The 17,191-nt window shown below is 34.6% G+C and overlaps 1 protein-coding gene across 1 annotated transcript in view; it reads right to left on the bottom strand.

Annotated features, from left to right (window-relative positions):
* LOC143250517 (pleckstrin homology domain-containing family G member 1-like) overlaps positions 1-16,486 on the bottom strand; it is an 81,799-nt gene extending 65,313 nt beyond the window's left edge. Inside the window, exon 1 of the mRNA XM_076501198.1 lies at positions 16,362-16,486. Within this exon, the coding sequence (XP_076357313.1) occupies positions 16,362-16,368 (7 nt within the window). The 5' untranslated portion in view covers positions 16,369-16,486. The remainder of the gene's footprint in view (positions 1-16,361) is intronic.
* Positions 16,487-17,191: the final 705 nt, after the last annotated feature.

Raw genomic sequence — 17,191 nt, 5'->3', positions numbered from 1 at the left:
CCTCAGATTACGAGTCGAACATGCCAGGCCTACTGTGATAGAACATTTAAAGTTACATCGTCGAAGAATTCCACAAATTGTTACTTGGACATAACAACTATAATTTGTTTCCATGTTACTCTAGCTGTGACGTATATTTAGCTGGTTTGAATGACAATCCCCGCCCTCCTTTCCTCTCTCCGTACAAGCTTTCTCAGATAAGAATAAAACGTTGTACGAAACACATTTTCTCTATTTTCTGGGTAGAGTATTCAAATATTTTTTAAATTATTAAAACTATGTAACTAATAGTTTGTGTTTGAAAGCGAAGAAATAATGTGTTAGATATCAGTTACAGTGCATCTGCCATACCCAGTGCCAACGAGGCCTTTTGCCAATACCAGGACTAATCAGTGCCCTGGAAATGGTTCTGTTCAATTTGTATATGGGCTAGGCATGGATTAGTGGGTCCCCAGTGGTAAAGTAGTATATCTACAGACTTATTCCTCTAGTAACAGGTTTTCCATACTCGTGGTAGACAGAGCACAGATAGTCCTTTATGTAGCTTTGTGCTTAATACCAAACAACAACATAGACTCACCGTTAGGGTGTCCGAACTGCGTATTCGAAGGCTTTCTTTCCCTTGTTGGGAAAACGCACTTTGCATTTTGGGAGTGTGGACGTACTATTTTAGTGATAGCCAAATCCAACTATTCGAGGAGACAAAAAGAAGCTCAAGAGATGGCGGTGGGTGCTGTTGACTAGCTGGTTTCCCTTTATTTATCAGTTTAAAATAAGGAACAAATAGTCAAGATAGCTCTAGAACAGCTTTGAGAGAAGTTCTCAAATAAAATTTGTGAATATAAACTTAGCCTAAAATTCATAGATTAAATTTCTTTTTCGCTTACACTTATTTGCCCAAGGACGACAAACAGCACGTGGACATCAAGTTATCACATTCTTTAAGGCGGGTAACGTGTGTTTCACGTTGTCTTATCAGCCTTAAAATAAAGTAGCTTCAGCTATTTGAAGTAAGTTGAAAAAAACAATGAACCGGAATTTTACTCAAGTCATGTCTGAAGAATCATATTAAAGATTAAAAATATAGTCATGTATATCGAGTTCAGTGATAAGAATTGTTTGTTTGGAAATTTCGCACAAAGCTACTCGAGGGCTATCTGTGATAGCCGTCCCTAATTTAGCAGTGTAAGACTAGAGGGAAGGCAGCTAGTCATCACCACCCACCGCCAACTCTTGGGCTACTCTTTACCAACGAATAGTGGGATTAACCGTCACATTATAACGCTCCCACGGCTGGGAGGGCGAGCGTGATTAGCGCGACGCGGGCGCGAACCCGCGAATTACAAGTCGCACGCCTTACGCGTTAGGCCATGCCGGGAAGTGATAAGAAACGAAAAAATAACAAAATCTTAATTTTATGTATATAATTAGCATGGGCGTGAGATCGTAAATTCCCGATTAAGCAAAACAGGATGCAGAATGTCGCCTCCACCCAGTATATTCAGGGTTGTCTTAATTCTCTTAGTGATTTTTAATTATATTTAAGATTGTGATTGTTAAAGTATTATGATGGTCGTGTGTTGATGTTTTGTTTTCTCTTGAAAACAATATTTCATCAAACTTGTAACGTTACAGTAAAAGCGATCTTATACATATCACAAAACTTAAGGTCCTAGGGCTAAAGTTCAAAGTCCCAACAACTTCTACTCCACCCATCAAACAAAATCACATATTCTGAGACAATTACTAAACGTTACTATTGTACCACGACCCTCCTTGAAAAATGTATAATTATCATTTTATTAAGTTTGGGGTGATGCTGGCTTGGTGGTTATGATTCTCAACTCGTACTTTGTGGTTCTCGAGCTCGAATATTGTCGCCGAATAGGTTAGACCTTTCGTTGGCGTAAGAGCAGCCCAAAAGTTGAAGGGTTTCCTCTATTTAGTTTATCATTTTTAAATTACGGACAGCTAGCACATATAGTCCACTACTAGTTTTATGCGAAACTTGAAAAACAAACAGTTTTAATTTCTCATAATTTGAGTTTAAAAGAACGAATAGCAACAATACGGAAAAGGTCACTGAAAGCAATAATACCCACTAAGTGAAATTGGAATTTTTATTAGAGGCATCACTGTTCTAAATAACGAAAAATGTATTTTAGTTAGCTACCTACCTTTCTACGTGCTAAATCATTATTAACACTACAGCACATATCATTGCGTGGAATTTTCAACACAATGCATATTTGCTTCAAACTCCATAAAATATATCATCACTGTCATGTGTCAGAAAACTAAAAAAATGTTTTTATGTTCAAGTATCAATGACAGTAATTGTAGCTACCTTATAGTAAGAGTATAAAATAGCTTTCAACAATGCAGACACTCGGGTTTCAGTTTGAGGACCTGATATGTTTGAAACTTAAAGAGAATATCTTTCATTGAGAGGAGCAGCTTATTTTTGGACGAAGAAATATTAGAAATGGATTCTTTACATTTGATAGTAGCACTTCAATTGTTCCTTTTCACAAGTAAAAGTAAAAAAAAACAACACGTGTGTGTCACCTCACGTCACACAGGAGGAGTCGTAATATGCATCTATTCAGATAGAATAGTTCTATTACTATCTACCCATTACGAATTTAATGACGGGAGTGAAAGAGTGTCGTGTGGGAGGGCTTCTGTGAACCCTTAAACGTTAGTAAGTGTTGGTATTGTGAGCCTAAATTAGAGGCATAGTGTGAAATTACCTTGCCTTAAGCCAAGTGCATAAAATGTATCAAGAAATCAAAATATCAATTTAGTTTCAAACTTGAATCTTTTATTAATTAAGTTATTTTCTGTTATATCATCTACGTTTTTATTATTAAAAGACAACTCCTTCAATCAACTGAGACTCTATTGAGAAATTAATTTTTTTTCAGTTTTGTTGTCCATACACTTATTTGATTTTGTACTTTCAGTACATAGATGAACAATAATATTAGGTTATAATTTTGTTGCTAAACAAAATGGCACAAAAGTTACTCTTGGAACGTAGTGTTACCACTGGGTTTTCTATGTATTATAAGTTGTTAATCTAACCAATAATTATTCTATGAATGCGCCACAAATTCATTTCATGAATGATCTTAATTTTGATTGGCTCGCAAAGGAATTTAGCGACGTTTGATTGCGTGGACTGTACTTTTCGTCGGTCAAGCTTGATTTCGCAAAACTTATTTTAATTCAGTTACCTACGAATTGTGAGATTAGGGTATATTATGAGGTAGGACTAGCCCTGTCATTTTGACAGGCAATGCGCTAGTGCTTTATTATATTATTTTAAACAAAAAATAATCATGAAGTTATTCAAGACAAGAACGCTGTAGGGTAAAAGATAAATCAGGCACAATGAAATTAACGTCATTAATTTTATATAACTTATACAAAACACGAGTTCAGTCGTTAAATAGACAAATACCACGCCAAGGAAAGAATTTATATTATCGCATACTAAACATTAATAGCTATAAAAATGTATTTCATTACCAGCCAACAAATTATTTAACGCGTTTTGGTTGTTCTTGTAGAAAAATAATTTACTGTTGCTTTTGGAGCTAACCCTACAATTATCCCAACCTATAATTTACTCAGATAGACAGACAGAACTTTTTAAACCATCTTGGAGGGAATTGTCTCTCACCCTTTGGAAATCACCGAATATGCAAACAGGAAAAGGTAATAACAAATTTATACTTAATATTTTTTCTTAAGTGTTTGTTCATAAGACTCTTAATTTTCATAATTTATTCAGAGTAATACAGGAGGTTTCGTCCACACAAACAAAAATAATGAAAATATTTCTTTAATTAATGAAATAATAACAAAATAAGAACTCAACGGCAGAAAATTTCTATTTTTTTATTGTTACTGTTTTTATAATCAAGTGATTTTAAGATATGAACTATTTGTCACGAAGTTTTCATTTTGGATAATAAAACGATGTTTGTTGACTTCGCATAAGGCTACACTAAAGTGTAGTGTACTTTAGTACACTAAAGTATAAATTTTATACTTGCGCCATTTGACGTTTGACTCAAATTACGCCTGCGTTAGGTGTCCTTGATTTTGATGTGACAGGGTAAAGGGAAGGCAACTAGTCAATACCATCCACCGCCAATTCTTGAATTAGTTTTTACGAAAGAAAAGTTGAATTGTCCATAACATTATAATGCCCTGCTAAATGAAAGTAACCGTATTCGGCAAAGAGTTTCGATCTAGCATATTGCAAGTCGAATGCCTGAACCATCAAGCCTTGCCAAATCAAAACAATACTAAGTTACGAAATTGTTGTTCTGAGCTTTCTTTCTGTTTTAAAAACAAAAAATATATAATGAAAATGTCCAGTTATGAGAAGATTATGACTAAATACAAAATAAAAAACGTAAATTTCTGTGGATTTACGTCGCTTAGTTACGTCTTAAAATTTTAATATATTAATATTCGTACAAAATTAATTCAAAGGATTTATTGACCAAACTATGAAAGTATCTTATTTTCTTAAAAGTTGTTAGTATACATAGTTTTTGGATCTTTCAATACACTTTTATAATTGGATTTTATTTAAAGCCTTTTTTAGTTATTGGTCCTAACACACCCAGGCGAAAAAGAAGGGAATAATACCGCTAAAATAGTAGTATCATTTGATACTGGCTCCTACAGAAGACCGAGTTTATAATAGTACCATATAAGCCGTAACCTTGAATACCGTCGCTGCACAATAAATCCGGTTCAAAAGGGACAATCATTCTTTTGTGGGGACAGAGGGTGTGCATTTTTGTTTCCGTCCCAACGATAACGTTCCACGTGGAATCAACGGGGTAAGATCGAGTTACAGTCTATTTCGTCCTGCAAGAAGTTATGTGGGATTCATCTTATAAGTCTGGTAAAAGCAAAATTGTGGCATTCCTTGATTCATGAGTATTTTTTATAAGAACAAGTAACAGGAAAGGAACGATGAAAATAAAAAACAGTATTCGATATTTTAAAGTGCCTTTCAATGTTTTGAATACACATACAAATAAGGTTTTTCTTTTTAATTTCGCGCAATGCTACACGAGGGCTATCTTCGCAAGCCGTTCCTAATTTAGGAGTATAAGACTAGAGGGAAGGCAGCTAGTCGTCACTACCCACCGCGAAGTCTTTGGCTACTCTTTTACCAACGAATAGTGGGATTGATCGTAATATTATAGAGCCCCTACTGCTGAAAGGGCAAGCATGTTTGGTGTGACAGGGATTCGAACCCGCGACCTTCAGCTTACGGGTAGAGTGCTTAAACCACCTGGCTATGCCGGGCCCTATTGCTAAGACTTATGAACTTTATTTCAGAGTGTATTTACCTGTAAAATTAAAATATTAAATACTGTTACTTTCACACTAGGCTATGATAAAATCCGGAAGAATCACACCTAAGTGAAACTATATTTGTAAATGATGTGAATAATAATGACGCATACTTGATTAACTGAAGTAAGTCAAATAGTGATGGTTTTTCTTGTGCAAAGATACACAATAGACTATCTGTGCTCTATCCACCGTGTGAAATCGAGCCCAGGATTTTAGCGTTTTAAGTCTGTAAACTTACGGCTGTGCTAACATACAGGGAGAAGCCCTAGCATGGCCTGGGGCCTAAGACTCTCGACTAGGAACCTGTGGTTCGTAGGTTCAAATCCCTGTCACAGAACATATTCATTCTTTCAGCCCTAGGAGCTGTGACGGTCAATCCTATTGTTCGTTGGTAAAAGGTAAAGTACCCCACGTGTTGCTGTGGGTTGTGTTAACTAGCTGCATTCTCTCTAGTCTATTTCTACTAAATTAGGGACAGCTAACGCAAGTAGCTCTCAAGTAGTTTTGCGCAAAAATTAAAAAAACTAAATGAAACTCACAGGGGGAGGAAATATCAAATATGACCCTCCCAGATCCGGAAATCAGACATGGGAAACGAATACATGATACACACAAAATGCAGAACACTCATGATTCATTACGCAAATATACCCTTGAATGTATTCCACAATATATTCTATTCAGAATTAAAGAAAAAATGCTTTTTGATGAACCAAATGCCAAATACATACCGATAAAATAATGAGCTTAACAACTCAACACTATATTTTTGTGACCAGTTAATAAATCTCACATTAAAAACAATCATTAGTAATTACAAGCGTCAACTGAAGTAATTAAAAACGTATTTCAAATTCGACAGGTTCTCAATGTATAATCACAACAGTGATTATAGATGTTGAAATATCACTTGTTTGTTTCTTTAATTTTCGCGTGATGTTCTCAAGGAATATTTGCGCTAGTTGTGCAGTGAGAGTCTCAAGGGAAGACAGCTAGTCGCCACCACCTACTCTTTGCTTATGAATAGTGTGATTGACCGTATGATTCTAATGCTACCACTGTTTAAAGGGAGGGCGTGTTTGGCGACACATTTCAATCCTGCGATCTACAGATTGCGAGTTAAGACCATATCTGACCTTAAAATAGATAGGTCAGATATAGCATTGACATTCACCATGGTCATCAATTTAAACTGAAAAAAAATATGGGGGACAATTTAAGAAGAATATTACACCGACCGGCGATTCATCTTCTGGTAAGATAATGTTTTTAATCATACAGGAAATGTAATGAAACGATATTTTGATGTTAAATAGTCCGAAGAAACACTCACAACTGTGGTTTAGCCTTCAGAAAGTCCCGACAAAACAATTGTTGAAAACTGATAAGGTCAAAAGGTGAACAAACAACTTGGCTGAAATGTGGGAAGTAACACAAAATATTTGGAACAATATTTTGCAATCGAACGGAAGCATTAAACCAATATTCTACAATCGAATAACAGGACTTAAGTTGTGATTCTACGTTTAAAACAATGGGTTCACATGTAAAATACATTGAACAACTTATTCACTTTTATGTTTCATGTAAATATGTTTCGTAAAATTGACACATTCACCATCTGATTACCATTACTCGCTGTCTGTGATTCCTGTATGTATATCAACAAGCCATAAAAAACAAAACTCACCACTAGTGTTGTTGGCGGCATGCTGCATAAAATTTTGTAATCACACGATTAGTAAACTGTTACACTGATCTTCTCGAACGTTATGCATTAAAAATCAAATTATTAATCATAATTAGCTATTTACATATATTACCATTATGATATAGTTTGCACTTAACGATTGAAATCTAAGTTTTCTAGTTGTTTTTATGCAAAACTACTCGAAAAGTACACTTGTAGCTGTATAAAGTACAAAATATCGTGTTTTCATACAATCTACAAATGTTTGAGAAGAAGTTCATATAAATTGAATTTCGAATCTCACGTTGTAAAATGAATAAATAAATAAAAATAAAAAATCGGCAGAATTTTATAAAAAAGTTCCTGAAGATGTGCTATCGGTACTTTTAATCGTAGTTTCATTAGTTTTTTTTAATGATATACTTTCATGTAATGGCTAGTCTACCTGTGTAAAAGGAAATTATTCTAAAAATTAAATCGCTTCGTGTTTTTTTCCCACATTTTGTTATCAAATGTAATTAACAAAAGGAAGTTAGAAACCCTAAATACATTGTTGTTTCGACCACCCTCACAATTCATTGAGATGAAGATAATACCAATCTACATTCCAAAAAACTAATAACACAAGAAGTTTGTCGCTGCCCAGAGGGCTCTGTTATACACTTTTAACGCCATTCACCTTCAAGTTTATAAGAAACTGGTTTATACTTAATAGTTTAAAGATATTTTTAATTATAAGTGTCCATCTCGATTGGTACAATATTCATAATGTGATACAAAGCTGAAACAATTAATGTGCGGGCCAATAGCCTATATGCACAGAAACTAGACTAAACACATTTCGTTTTCGTATTTATTTCCATGCTTCAGAAAAGCTGAGAAATTTGATCATATATTCTTGATTTTGAAGTATCAATTAATAAATAACTGGTATTCAATTAGATTGAGAAAAATAAGATGCAACTAACTACAAAAAGTGGTTTGTGTGCGAGAAGAATAAAATAATCATTTATTTATTTTGCAATAAAAAAGCTATATAATGGGTTATCTGTGCTGTGTCCATAACGGATATCAAAACCAAATGTTTAACGTGATAAGCCTTCAGACATAACCGCTGAGATTGTGTAAATATCGTATGCTCCGAAAATTTTTAACAAATTATAGACGTTCACATTATTGTTCAATACCATTTATATACTTTAAATATGGCCCCTCAGTGGCACAACGTTATATCTGCGAACGCTAGAAACCGGGTTTCGATACCCGTGGTGGGCGAGCACAAAGTGCCTATTATGTAGCGTTGTGCTTAATTACAAACAAACTTTAAATGTGTCGTAATCATAGTATGTTTTAATTAGATGCCTCTACTTGTTTTCAAGAAGTCATTTTGCAAATGACAGAATCATTTTCTCTACTGTCATTTAACAGTCAGTTATATCATCTCAGGAAACTACTGATGACATTTAAAATCTCCTCGAAATAGTAGAAATAATCTCATTTAATGCTGAAATGTAAAATATTATTCTTGAAAGGAAATGAACAGTTCGGTGGAATAACATGTTTATTTTGTTAGATTAGACCGGCATGGTCAGGTGGGTTAAGACGTTCGACTCGAAATCTGTAGGTTGCGGGTTCGAATCCCGGTCGCACCAAACATGCTCTCCCTTTCAGCCGCGATGTTGTTATAATGTGACGGTCAATTCCACTATTCGTTGGTAAAATAGTAGCCCAAGCGTTGGCGGTGGGTGGTTGATGACTAACTGCCTTCCCTCTAGTCTTACTCTGCTAAAGTAAAGGTGGCTAGCGCAGATAGCCCTCGTGTAGCTTTACGCGAAATTCAGAAAAGAAAACAAACAATATTGTTAGATTATATTGCTTCAAGGAAATTCCAAAGTACTGTAGGTTAAATTCTGTATTTATTACATGGCCATCAAGTGCAGAAAAACAGATTTTTCAGATTGGATTAAAAAAAAAATCTTTTTCGCTGCAGTAGGACGTGACCGAAAGGTTAGCATGCCAGAATATGAATTCGAGAGTCCATGGTTCACGCCCCGTTGCTTCAAAATGCTCTACGCGCTTTGGAATCATGGGTGCCTTAAAAGATGACTGTCAACTCCCACTATTCGATTAAAGTAGAGTTGGAAGTGAATGGTTTTTACTAGCGGAATTGCTTTCCTTCTAAGGTGTTTGTTAAAATTTAAAGAGGCTATTGCACATATACTTCAAATAATCTACAATATATGTTCGAGGCAATCCTCAAAATATTGCAATAAAAGCAAACTCAATGTTTGCTTATAGACAAAAATTATTTTATTCGAGGAACATTTTGAAAAGTACGTTTAAAGTTATGGATTTTACAAAAACATAAAACAATTACACGCTACATATCTAAATTGCCTTTCTTCTAAAGGCTGTTGTGGTTCTGGTAACACTTTCACAAACGAGCAATTGTAGGAAAGATGAGACGTATCACTTTATCATGTGTATTTTTAGCAGCGGCCTTGTGGCTCATAGAATAGCTCTGAGATTTGTTTTTTAAGTACAAACGTTTAGTTGATAGCTCCTGCATACCTTGACTGATTTGAAATTTAATTACAGTTTTGGACTCACGAGGTCAAACCATTTCGACAGATTTATCTGACCACGCCTAAGAAATAAAACTATTTGTGGGGCTACGCTCGTGTTACTGACGAATAAAGACATCTCAGCTTACCGATAAACATTTGTTAAGATAAAAGAACAAATGTATATAAACATACAAAGGCACAGAATAATAGCAATAATAGAGTATTACGTGTAAGTTAATGAAATGCTGCTTTTTGATTATCCAATATATATATCAGAGGGAGTTTGTGGTGAATATTTCATAGTGATAGTTCCTCAGGTTATCTTCTATATAGCTAAGAAAAACCTCAGTGAAACAGGAAAGGTGTTTACGGTTGGTTTACTTGTAAGAAATTAAAACTCTTAACTAAACATAGCCTCAAACAAAGGGATAAGTAATCTGCTACTAGAAAAAACCATAAGAAAAAAAAAGAAATTTACACCAATCTTACAAAAAAAGAAATTTACACCAATCTTACAGCTGTACCTACTGGAAATTTACACCAACCTCTTGAAATTTACACCAACTTGACGGAACACACACAAAATTTATACCATTCGTTTAACTGTAAAAACTCAAAACTGAAAAGCAGTAACACACATTCAAAATGGACATTAGTAACTTATAGCCGACTCAAAATTTTCATCATTCCTTTAGCAACACACATTCAAAATGGGCATTAGTAAGAACCTATACCGACTCGAAATTTTCATCATTCCTTTAGCAACACACATTGAAAATGGGCATTAGTAAGAACCTATACCGACTCGAAATTTACAACATTCCTTTAGCAACACACATTGAAAATGGGCATTAGTAAGAACCTATACCGACTCGAAATTTACAACATTTTTGCTCAAGGTATACATTAAAAATATACACTATGCACTTTATTAACGAGTTCTATTTGAAAGTTAATCCACTGTTTGCGTGAAGCCCTCTCGAAATATACGCTATTTTCATTGTAATACTCTCTCAAAATTCACACCACACTTTCAATTTATATCATTTTGTTAACGATTTCCACGCGAAGTTTACATCAGCTTCATTGTAATAGACGCTATAATTAGCCCCACCCTGTTAACAGCACCCACTCAAAGGTGCTACCAAGCTGTTTATGATACCATTTCAAACTTATACAGATCTGTTTGATGTCCACTGGAAATTTACACTTGTATGTATTGTATATATAACAAGATCTTACAACAAACGTAACAAACACATACACATAAATATATACATATACAACTTGCTTTAGTTGTCTTTTAAGTGCAATCAAATGTTGAAATTCTTGATTGTGTTTAAATTTCATTGGAAAAAGGTTAATTGCAAAGTTTACACAATATTTTTACTTTTTTTTTAACTGCTATTTTCAGTTCGTCATAACGGTGCACGTGCATAGATGACATGCCACACTTTGTCCCTCCTCACCATGCATTGTTGCATGTTTTCAAAGCGGAAGTTACGTATGGAATAGATATCTCACGATTTTATGTAAAAGAAAAACATAAATCTGTGTACAGGGTGAAACAGATGTGTGCAACATTCTTGGAGGGAGAAAAGTCGCTGTTCAGCTACAGTGTAGAATAAAAACGGAAATACCATTCCTTGTTGTTGTTGGTTTTTTTTTTTTTTTTTCGGGGCGTAGGGCAAGAAAACTACGTGATTTATTTCACAAATTTCATTTTTTTTTTTATTATGGATGGATCAAAACAACCTAATCTTTAGAAATAATTAGACAAAAGAAAAACATTTGGATTGCTCTCAAATATAATTATTTTTCGTGTAAGATCTTAACATAATGATTTATCTGTGAGTTGAATGAGACCTTAATAATAACTATACTATGAATACAAGGGTTTTTTATATTTTGCCACTTTTAGCTCCAAAAACACATTCTGCAGCTTCAGATTATGCGTGATCTATAAGAATAATCTATTTGGCCTATCTGCCAATATCTGGTCGATTAAGGGTAGCCAAAAGTTACCAGCAGGCTAGTTCATTTATTTACTCGGTAGTCTATTAGGTCCCCAAGTAGCACAGTGGTATTTCTGCGGACGTATACTGCTAGAAACTAGGTTTCAATACCAGTGGTGGGCAGAGTACAGATAGCCCTTTGTGTAGCTTTGTGTCAAATGACAAAACAAACAAACTAGTCTATTAGTTAAAAATTAGGAAGTGTTGTTTATTGATTTTCACGCAAAGCTACTAGAGGGTTATTTAGCTACCCTAATTTTGAAGTATAGACATAATTAACATCAATACCACCCAACTCGTGAGCCATTATAATCGGAAAGTGGGATTTGGATGTCGCTCTTATAACGTACACAAGCCACAAAATATGGAGTGAAATTTTTATTTTTTTGCGATAATAAGAAATGAATCACTCTGGATCACTCAAAATTACGGTCGGTAATGCAGAGATAGTCCTCGAATAGTTCTGCATGAATTTCTGACGTAGAAACCTACCCAAAATTGCTTATGCAAAAACTTGAGTGTATCAAAGTTTTATACAAATAAATTTATAATTTTTTCTTTATTTACTATCTGAAAGCTTAAACATTAGGTTTAGTAAAACATTACAAAAGTTATTCAAAACATTTTCACCATGAAGTCTCAAAACAATACTTACCAGTGTCTTGGAGCCCTGAGTACCAAGCCCCACCAATAATTCTACTGTGACTTCGATATACACCCTGTGGTACAGATTTAGTAACATGCCATCTCAATTGGAGCACAGGAGCAGTGAACACACACGTACGACTTCAGAACAGATGACAGAGACAGCACAGCGTACCATTGGTAAATCTTTTCAGCTTCGATATTATAATATTGATTTAGGCTAACGACAGTAGCTATTCCTCAGGAAGTTCGACACTACAGTAACGTGCTTTCAAAGGTGTCACATTCAGTCAGAGGAATCAAAAGTAAATACCTAACAATTTTCGATATAATAAAAGTTTTTAGAATTACCAGCCAGACATAATTTAAAAACCGATTCTATCTCAACGGGAGAGTTTGTGCACCACATAGCTAGCTCCAGTAAGGTAATTCTTAACTATTCAAACTATACCCGGTCATCGAATTCTGCACCACATAGCTAGTTATAGTAAGGTGATTTTTAATCATTCAGATTACATATAGTCACCGAGTTTTGTACCACATAGCTAGTTCTAGTAAGGTAATTTTTAACTGTCCAAACTATACCTGGTCGTTGAGAGTTTGCACATTACAACTTTTAATAAGGTAGTTTTTAACTGTTCAAACTATACCTGATCCCTGAGAGTTGTACCACATAGTTTCTTCTAGAACGTTAATTTTTAACTCATCAAATATCTTTTTTCGTCTCACAAACAAGAACAGTCCCCCAGTATAGCCTTAAAAAACACTTCACTTCTCTCTAAAACTACCCAAGGTTTTTGCTTGTCTGACAAATAATTGTTCAAGCGAGAAATAATCTGAAATGCTGAAGTCCTATGTGCTTAAAATAACTTATATGAATGTTCGCTTTGATTTTGCTCTATGTCTACGTACGAGTTAACATGTACTGTATTTAGTATTTGTTTTACAGAAGCCTAAATAATACTACTTTGGTTATCTCGACAAACAGCGACCTAGACTTTCAGCCCTCTAACCCAAATTGATATGTTATTTTATTCTTTAATAAACCAAATGTACAGCTTAACGCATTACATCTAAGTGGACTTAATATCCAGATTATGGGATCGTTCTTTACAAGTACCCTTGAAACACATGATGTCAGCTGAGTATTTCAGTTTTTTGTGTATGATCAAAATGCTTAAAAGGAGCTGAAGAAAAAGGTTAAAAAAAACTAAATAATGTTGTGGTTCTTCGAGTTTATTTAGCATCATTATCCTAAACGCGTAATCTTTTTCCAAAATAACCAAAACACGCAATTACGGTTATTTATAGTTATGTATCATTACTTTAGATAAACACCATAGATGCCCCTCCCCCAAAAAAAAAGATAATGTTTTGGAGTATTATTGCGTCTTTGACTTCTAGTCTAGTAAACCTTTAAAAATACACATACACCCTATTTCGCACATCTCAAAGGCTAAAAACTCTTTCCCTTTCACTATTAATCAAAAGGTGCATTTCATTTCACTAAGAATTAAAAAAAGGTTTTATATATTGGTTTAGGTTTCAGTGAGCATCATCACATGGCGCACGTAGTCGTCATAAATGTAAGGAACCCCATATGGTTATACTGACAACGTATGACTTTTTCTCTAAAGCATCCTTCTTCTCTTCGCCATTAATATAATAAATATGAGAAAAGCTAAATCTAAAAGAGACTAAAGGGTTATTTTTCTTCATTCACTGGCGACACATAGACTGTCTCTCCCAAGCAATGCGCGTCAGAGTTAAAATAAAACTACGAAAATAAACTGCAGAATCTTCACAAGACTGAGATACTAAGTAACTCAATTACAGCTGCTATATCTAAGAGAATAACGTTATAATTGTTACCATTTTGGACATTTTAAGAGATCAGAGTTTAGAGTGATATTGGTTTCAGCGATTTTCTAACTCCAACGTCCTCATTGTAGTACGCATACACAGATACATATATAATGTGCAAAAACGCTAATGTTCTCATTATCAGTTCTTTTATATTTGATTATAAATTCATGAGAATCAAATGGTTAGAAATACTAAAACTGTTTCTAGTGTTCCTTTAATATTTATTTCCAGAGAGAGAAAACGTGTAACAACTATTAGCAGAAGTGGTATAATTTGTACACATTGTATTAATTACTCAATTTTCAATAAGATATAGGAAGGATCCTTTCAATCATCCACTGCCACAAAAAAATCTGTATCTTTATCAATGGTTTGAAGCAAAAAAAGACTGTTTGACTGTAGATACTTCTGTTGTGACGTTATAACTCTAGGAGTGCTTGTAAGTGTAAGCCTTGAAATTACGAAAAATTACTCCAAACATGACTGAAAGAAAACTTCACTTACTTTGTTAAATACTTAAAAAGGCATTTGTCTTTTTTTACATTATGTTTATATACACATGCATACGTGTGTAGTCAGACACCTCTCGCTAAGTTTACATGGCGGGAATAATTATATCACAAACACTTCGTGAAAATTCGATTAAGCAAACCTAAATTGCTAATTGTCCTCAGTCCATTTTATGAGATAATAATCGAAAAAGAAATTGGATGAAGGTTAACATCTTGAGTTGAATAAGAATTCATATCTTCCGTTGGTACAACGGTAAGACTTCAAATTTTTAACGCTAAAATCAGGGGTTCGATTTCCCTCGGTGGACTCAGCAATGTGGCTTTACTACAAGAAAACACACACACAACAATTCATAACGCTATTAAGTAATTTTTATACATCTTTAAGTGTTATTTAGACTTAGAATTTGCGATTATTCATTGCACAATTTAGTCATTCAGTTATGTGGAACGTAGTGAAAACTGCTGAAATCAGTTATTAACCGGTTGATACCTTTGTGTAAACTAAGATAGTTTTAGTGCATCTTGTTTGTTTGTTTGTTTGTTTTTGAAATTTTGCACAAAGCTACTCGAGGGCTATCTGTGCTAGCCGTCCCTAATTTAGCAGTATAAGACCAGAGGAAAGGCAGCTAGTCATCACCACCCATCGTCAACTATTGGGCTACTCTTTTACCAACGAATAGTGGGATTGACCGTCACATTATAACGCCGTACGACTGAAAGGGCGAGTATGTTCGGTGCGACCGGGATGCGAACCCGCGACCTCCGGATTACGAGTCGAACGCCTTAACCCACCTGGCCATGCCGATCCCCATATTTGATACATTTCTCCCATGGTCAATTTATAAACACAGGTAATGTTTCTATAATGATAATTAGATTAGTTCACATTTAGCCCGGAATCGCCAAGCGTGTTAGGGCGTGCGACTCGTAATCTGAGGGTGGCGGGTTCGCATCCCTGTCGCGCCAAACATGCTCGCTCTTTCAGCCGTGGGGGCGTTATTATGTGACAGTCAATCCCACTATTTGTTGGTAAAAGAGTAGCCCAAGAGTTGGCTGTGGGTGGTGATGACTAGTTGCATTACCTCTAGTCTTACACTGCTAAATTAGAGACGGCTAGCACAGATAGCCCTCGAGTAGCTTTGTGCGAAAAACAAACAAACAATAGTTCACATTTTCATCCAACTGAATAAAAAACATATTTCTTTTTAACTATAACTGCTGCGTGTACCTGTTGTAATACAAACAGATCAATAATTACACCTTTTTTGTATCTTATATAGGTAGCAAACATAGATGTTGAAAGATAATGATTGGTTCTGAGTCATACACACTATAATGTTTTACTATATTACTTTGTAGTCACCAACTTTTGCATTTCGCGAGATCGAACCCGGCAAATCATACATGCCAAGATAGCAAACGAGTAGACAGACTCCTTCGTTTATATTTCATGAATATTATAATTTATAAGCACCACTAGGGGGCGCTATTACGACAGAAATAAAATGAACACTTTTAATTCTTACCCCAATCCACTTGTGGTTAAGTAGTAACCTAGAGGACTTATAATGCTTAAATTAGGTATTCAATCCCTACACCGAGAACAGTACGGGTAACAGTGCAGTTTTGTACTTAACAATAAACAAACAAGTAAACTTGTTTACTTACTTACCTAACATGCCATTTGAAATATCCCATCAAGCTAATTTTTACTGCTACACTGCATACAAACATTCAACAGTACTTCTCATTACGGGAAAGGGCTCAAGAGTAACAACCAACCAAGCTGAATGTTTAACATGAAAACAAAAGTCAACAACGAGAAATCTGAAGGTTTTGCGCTAGAAACTACTTTAACTTTTATTTTATCATTTCGTGCAGCACGCGACACGTGCTACTCCACCCGTGACAAATTAGTTAAATATGTTGTACTCACGTGTTCATCATCTGGATAAACTTGTATTATGCATCAGTATTCGTGTAGAATCTAATTTTTGTGTATTTTTAGTGACGAAATGTTTAACTATTCTAGTCATTTTTCATCAAATTGACTTATTCTGCTGAAGGTTTTTCTCCCATGTGACGTCAATTATTTATTTTATAGTTTTGCACTTGTATAACTATATTATCTGTCCTTATTATGACAACAACTTTCAGGCCTGACTCATGACTCATAAACAGTGATACTGGAGAGGAACAGAGGATCCTGTTGTTCTGGAATGAAGGAAAAACAAACAAAAACTAGCTAATCTGTCTGGATGTACTTTATGGCGTGTATTCCACACAGAACATCACTACTATTTTTATATTACTAAAAATATACGTCGAAATGATAACGAGCAGGTTTTATGTATATATATATATATATATATATTGTGAAATTAAATAAATACATTTAAATAAAGTTAAATAAGTAAACAAAATCATGAGGAAGGACTGCGTTAGAAACATCAAATCCCAACCTTTAATTAATTATATCATAACCATAAAATTTTGTTTTGT

Source organism: Tachypleus tridentatus, chromosome 1 (genome assembly GCF_004210375.1).
Source record: "Tachypleus tridentatus isolate NWPU-2018 chromosome 1, ASM421037v1, whole genome shotgun sequence".
Taxonomy (NCBI): domain Eukaryota; kingdom Metazoa; phylum Arthropoda; class Merostomata; order Xiphosura; family Limulidae; genus Tachypleus; species Tachypleus tridentatus.
Note: the sequence above shows the minus strand (reverse complement) of the source record. Positions and strands in the feature narration are given on the sequence as shown.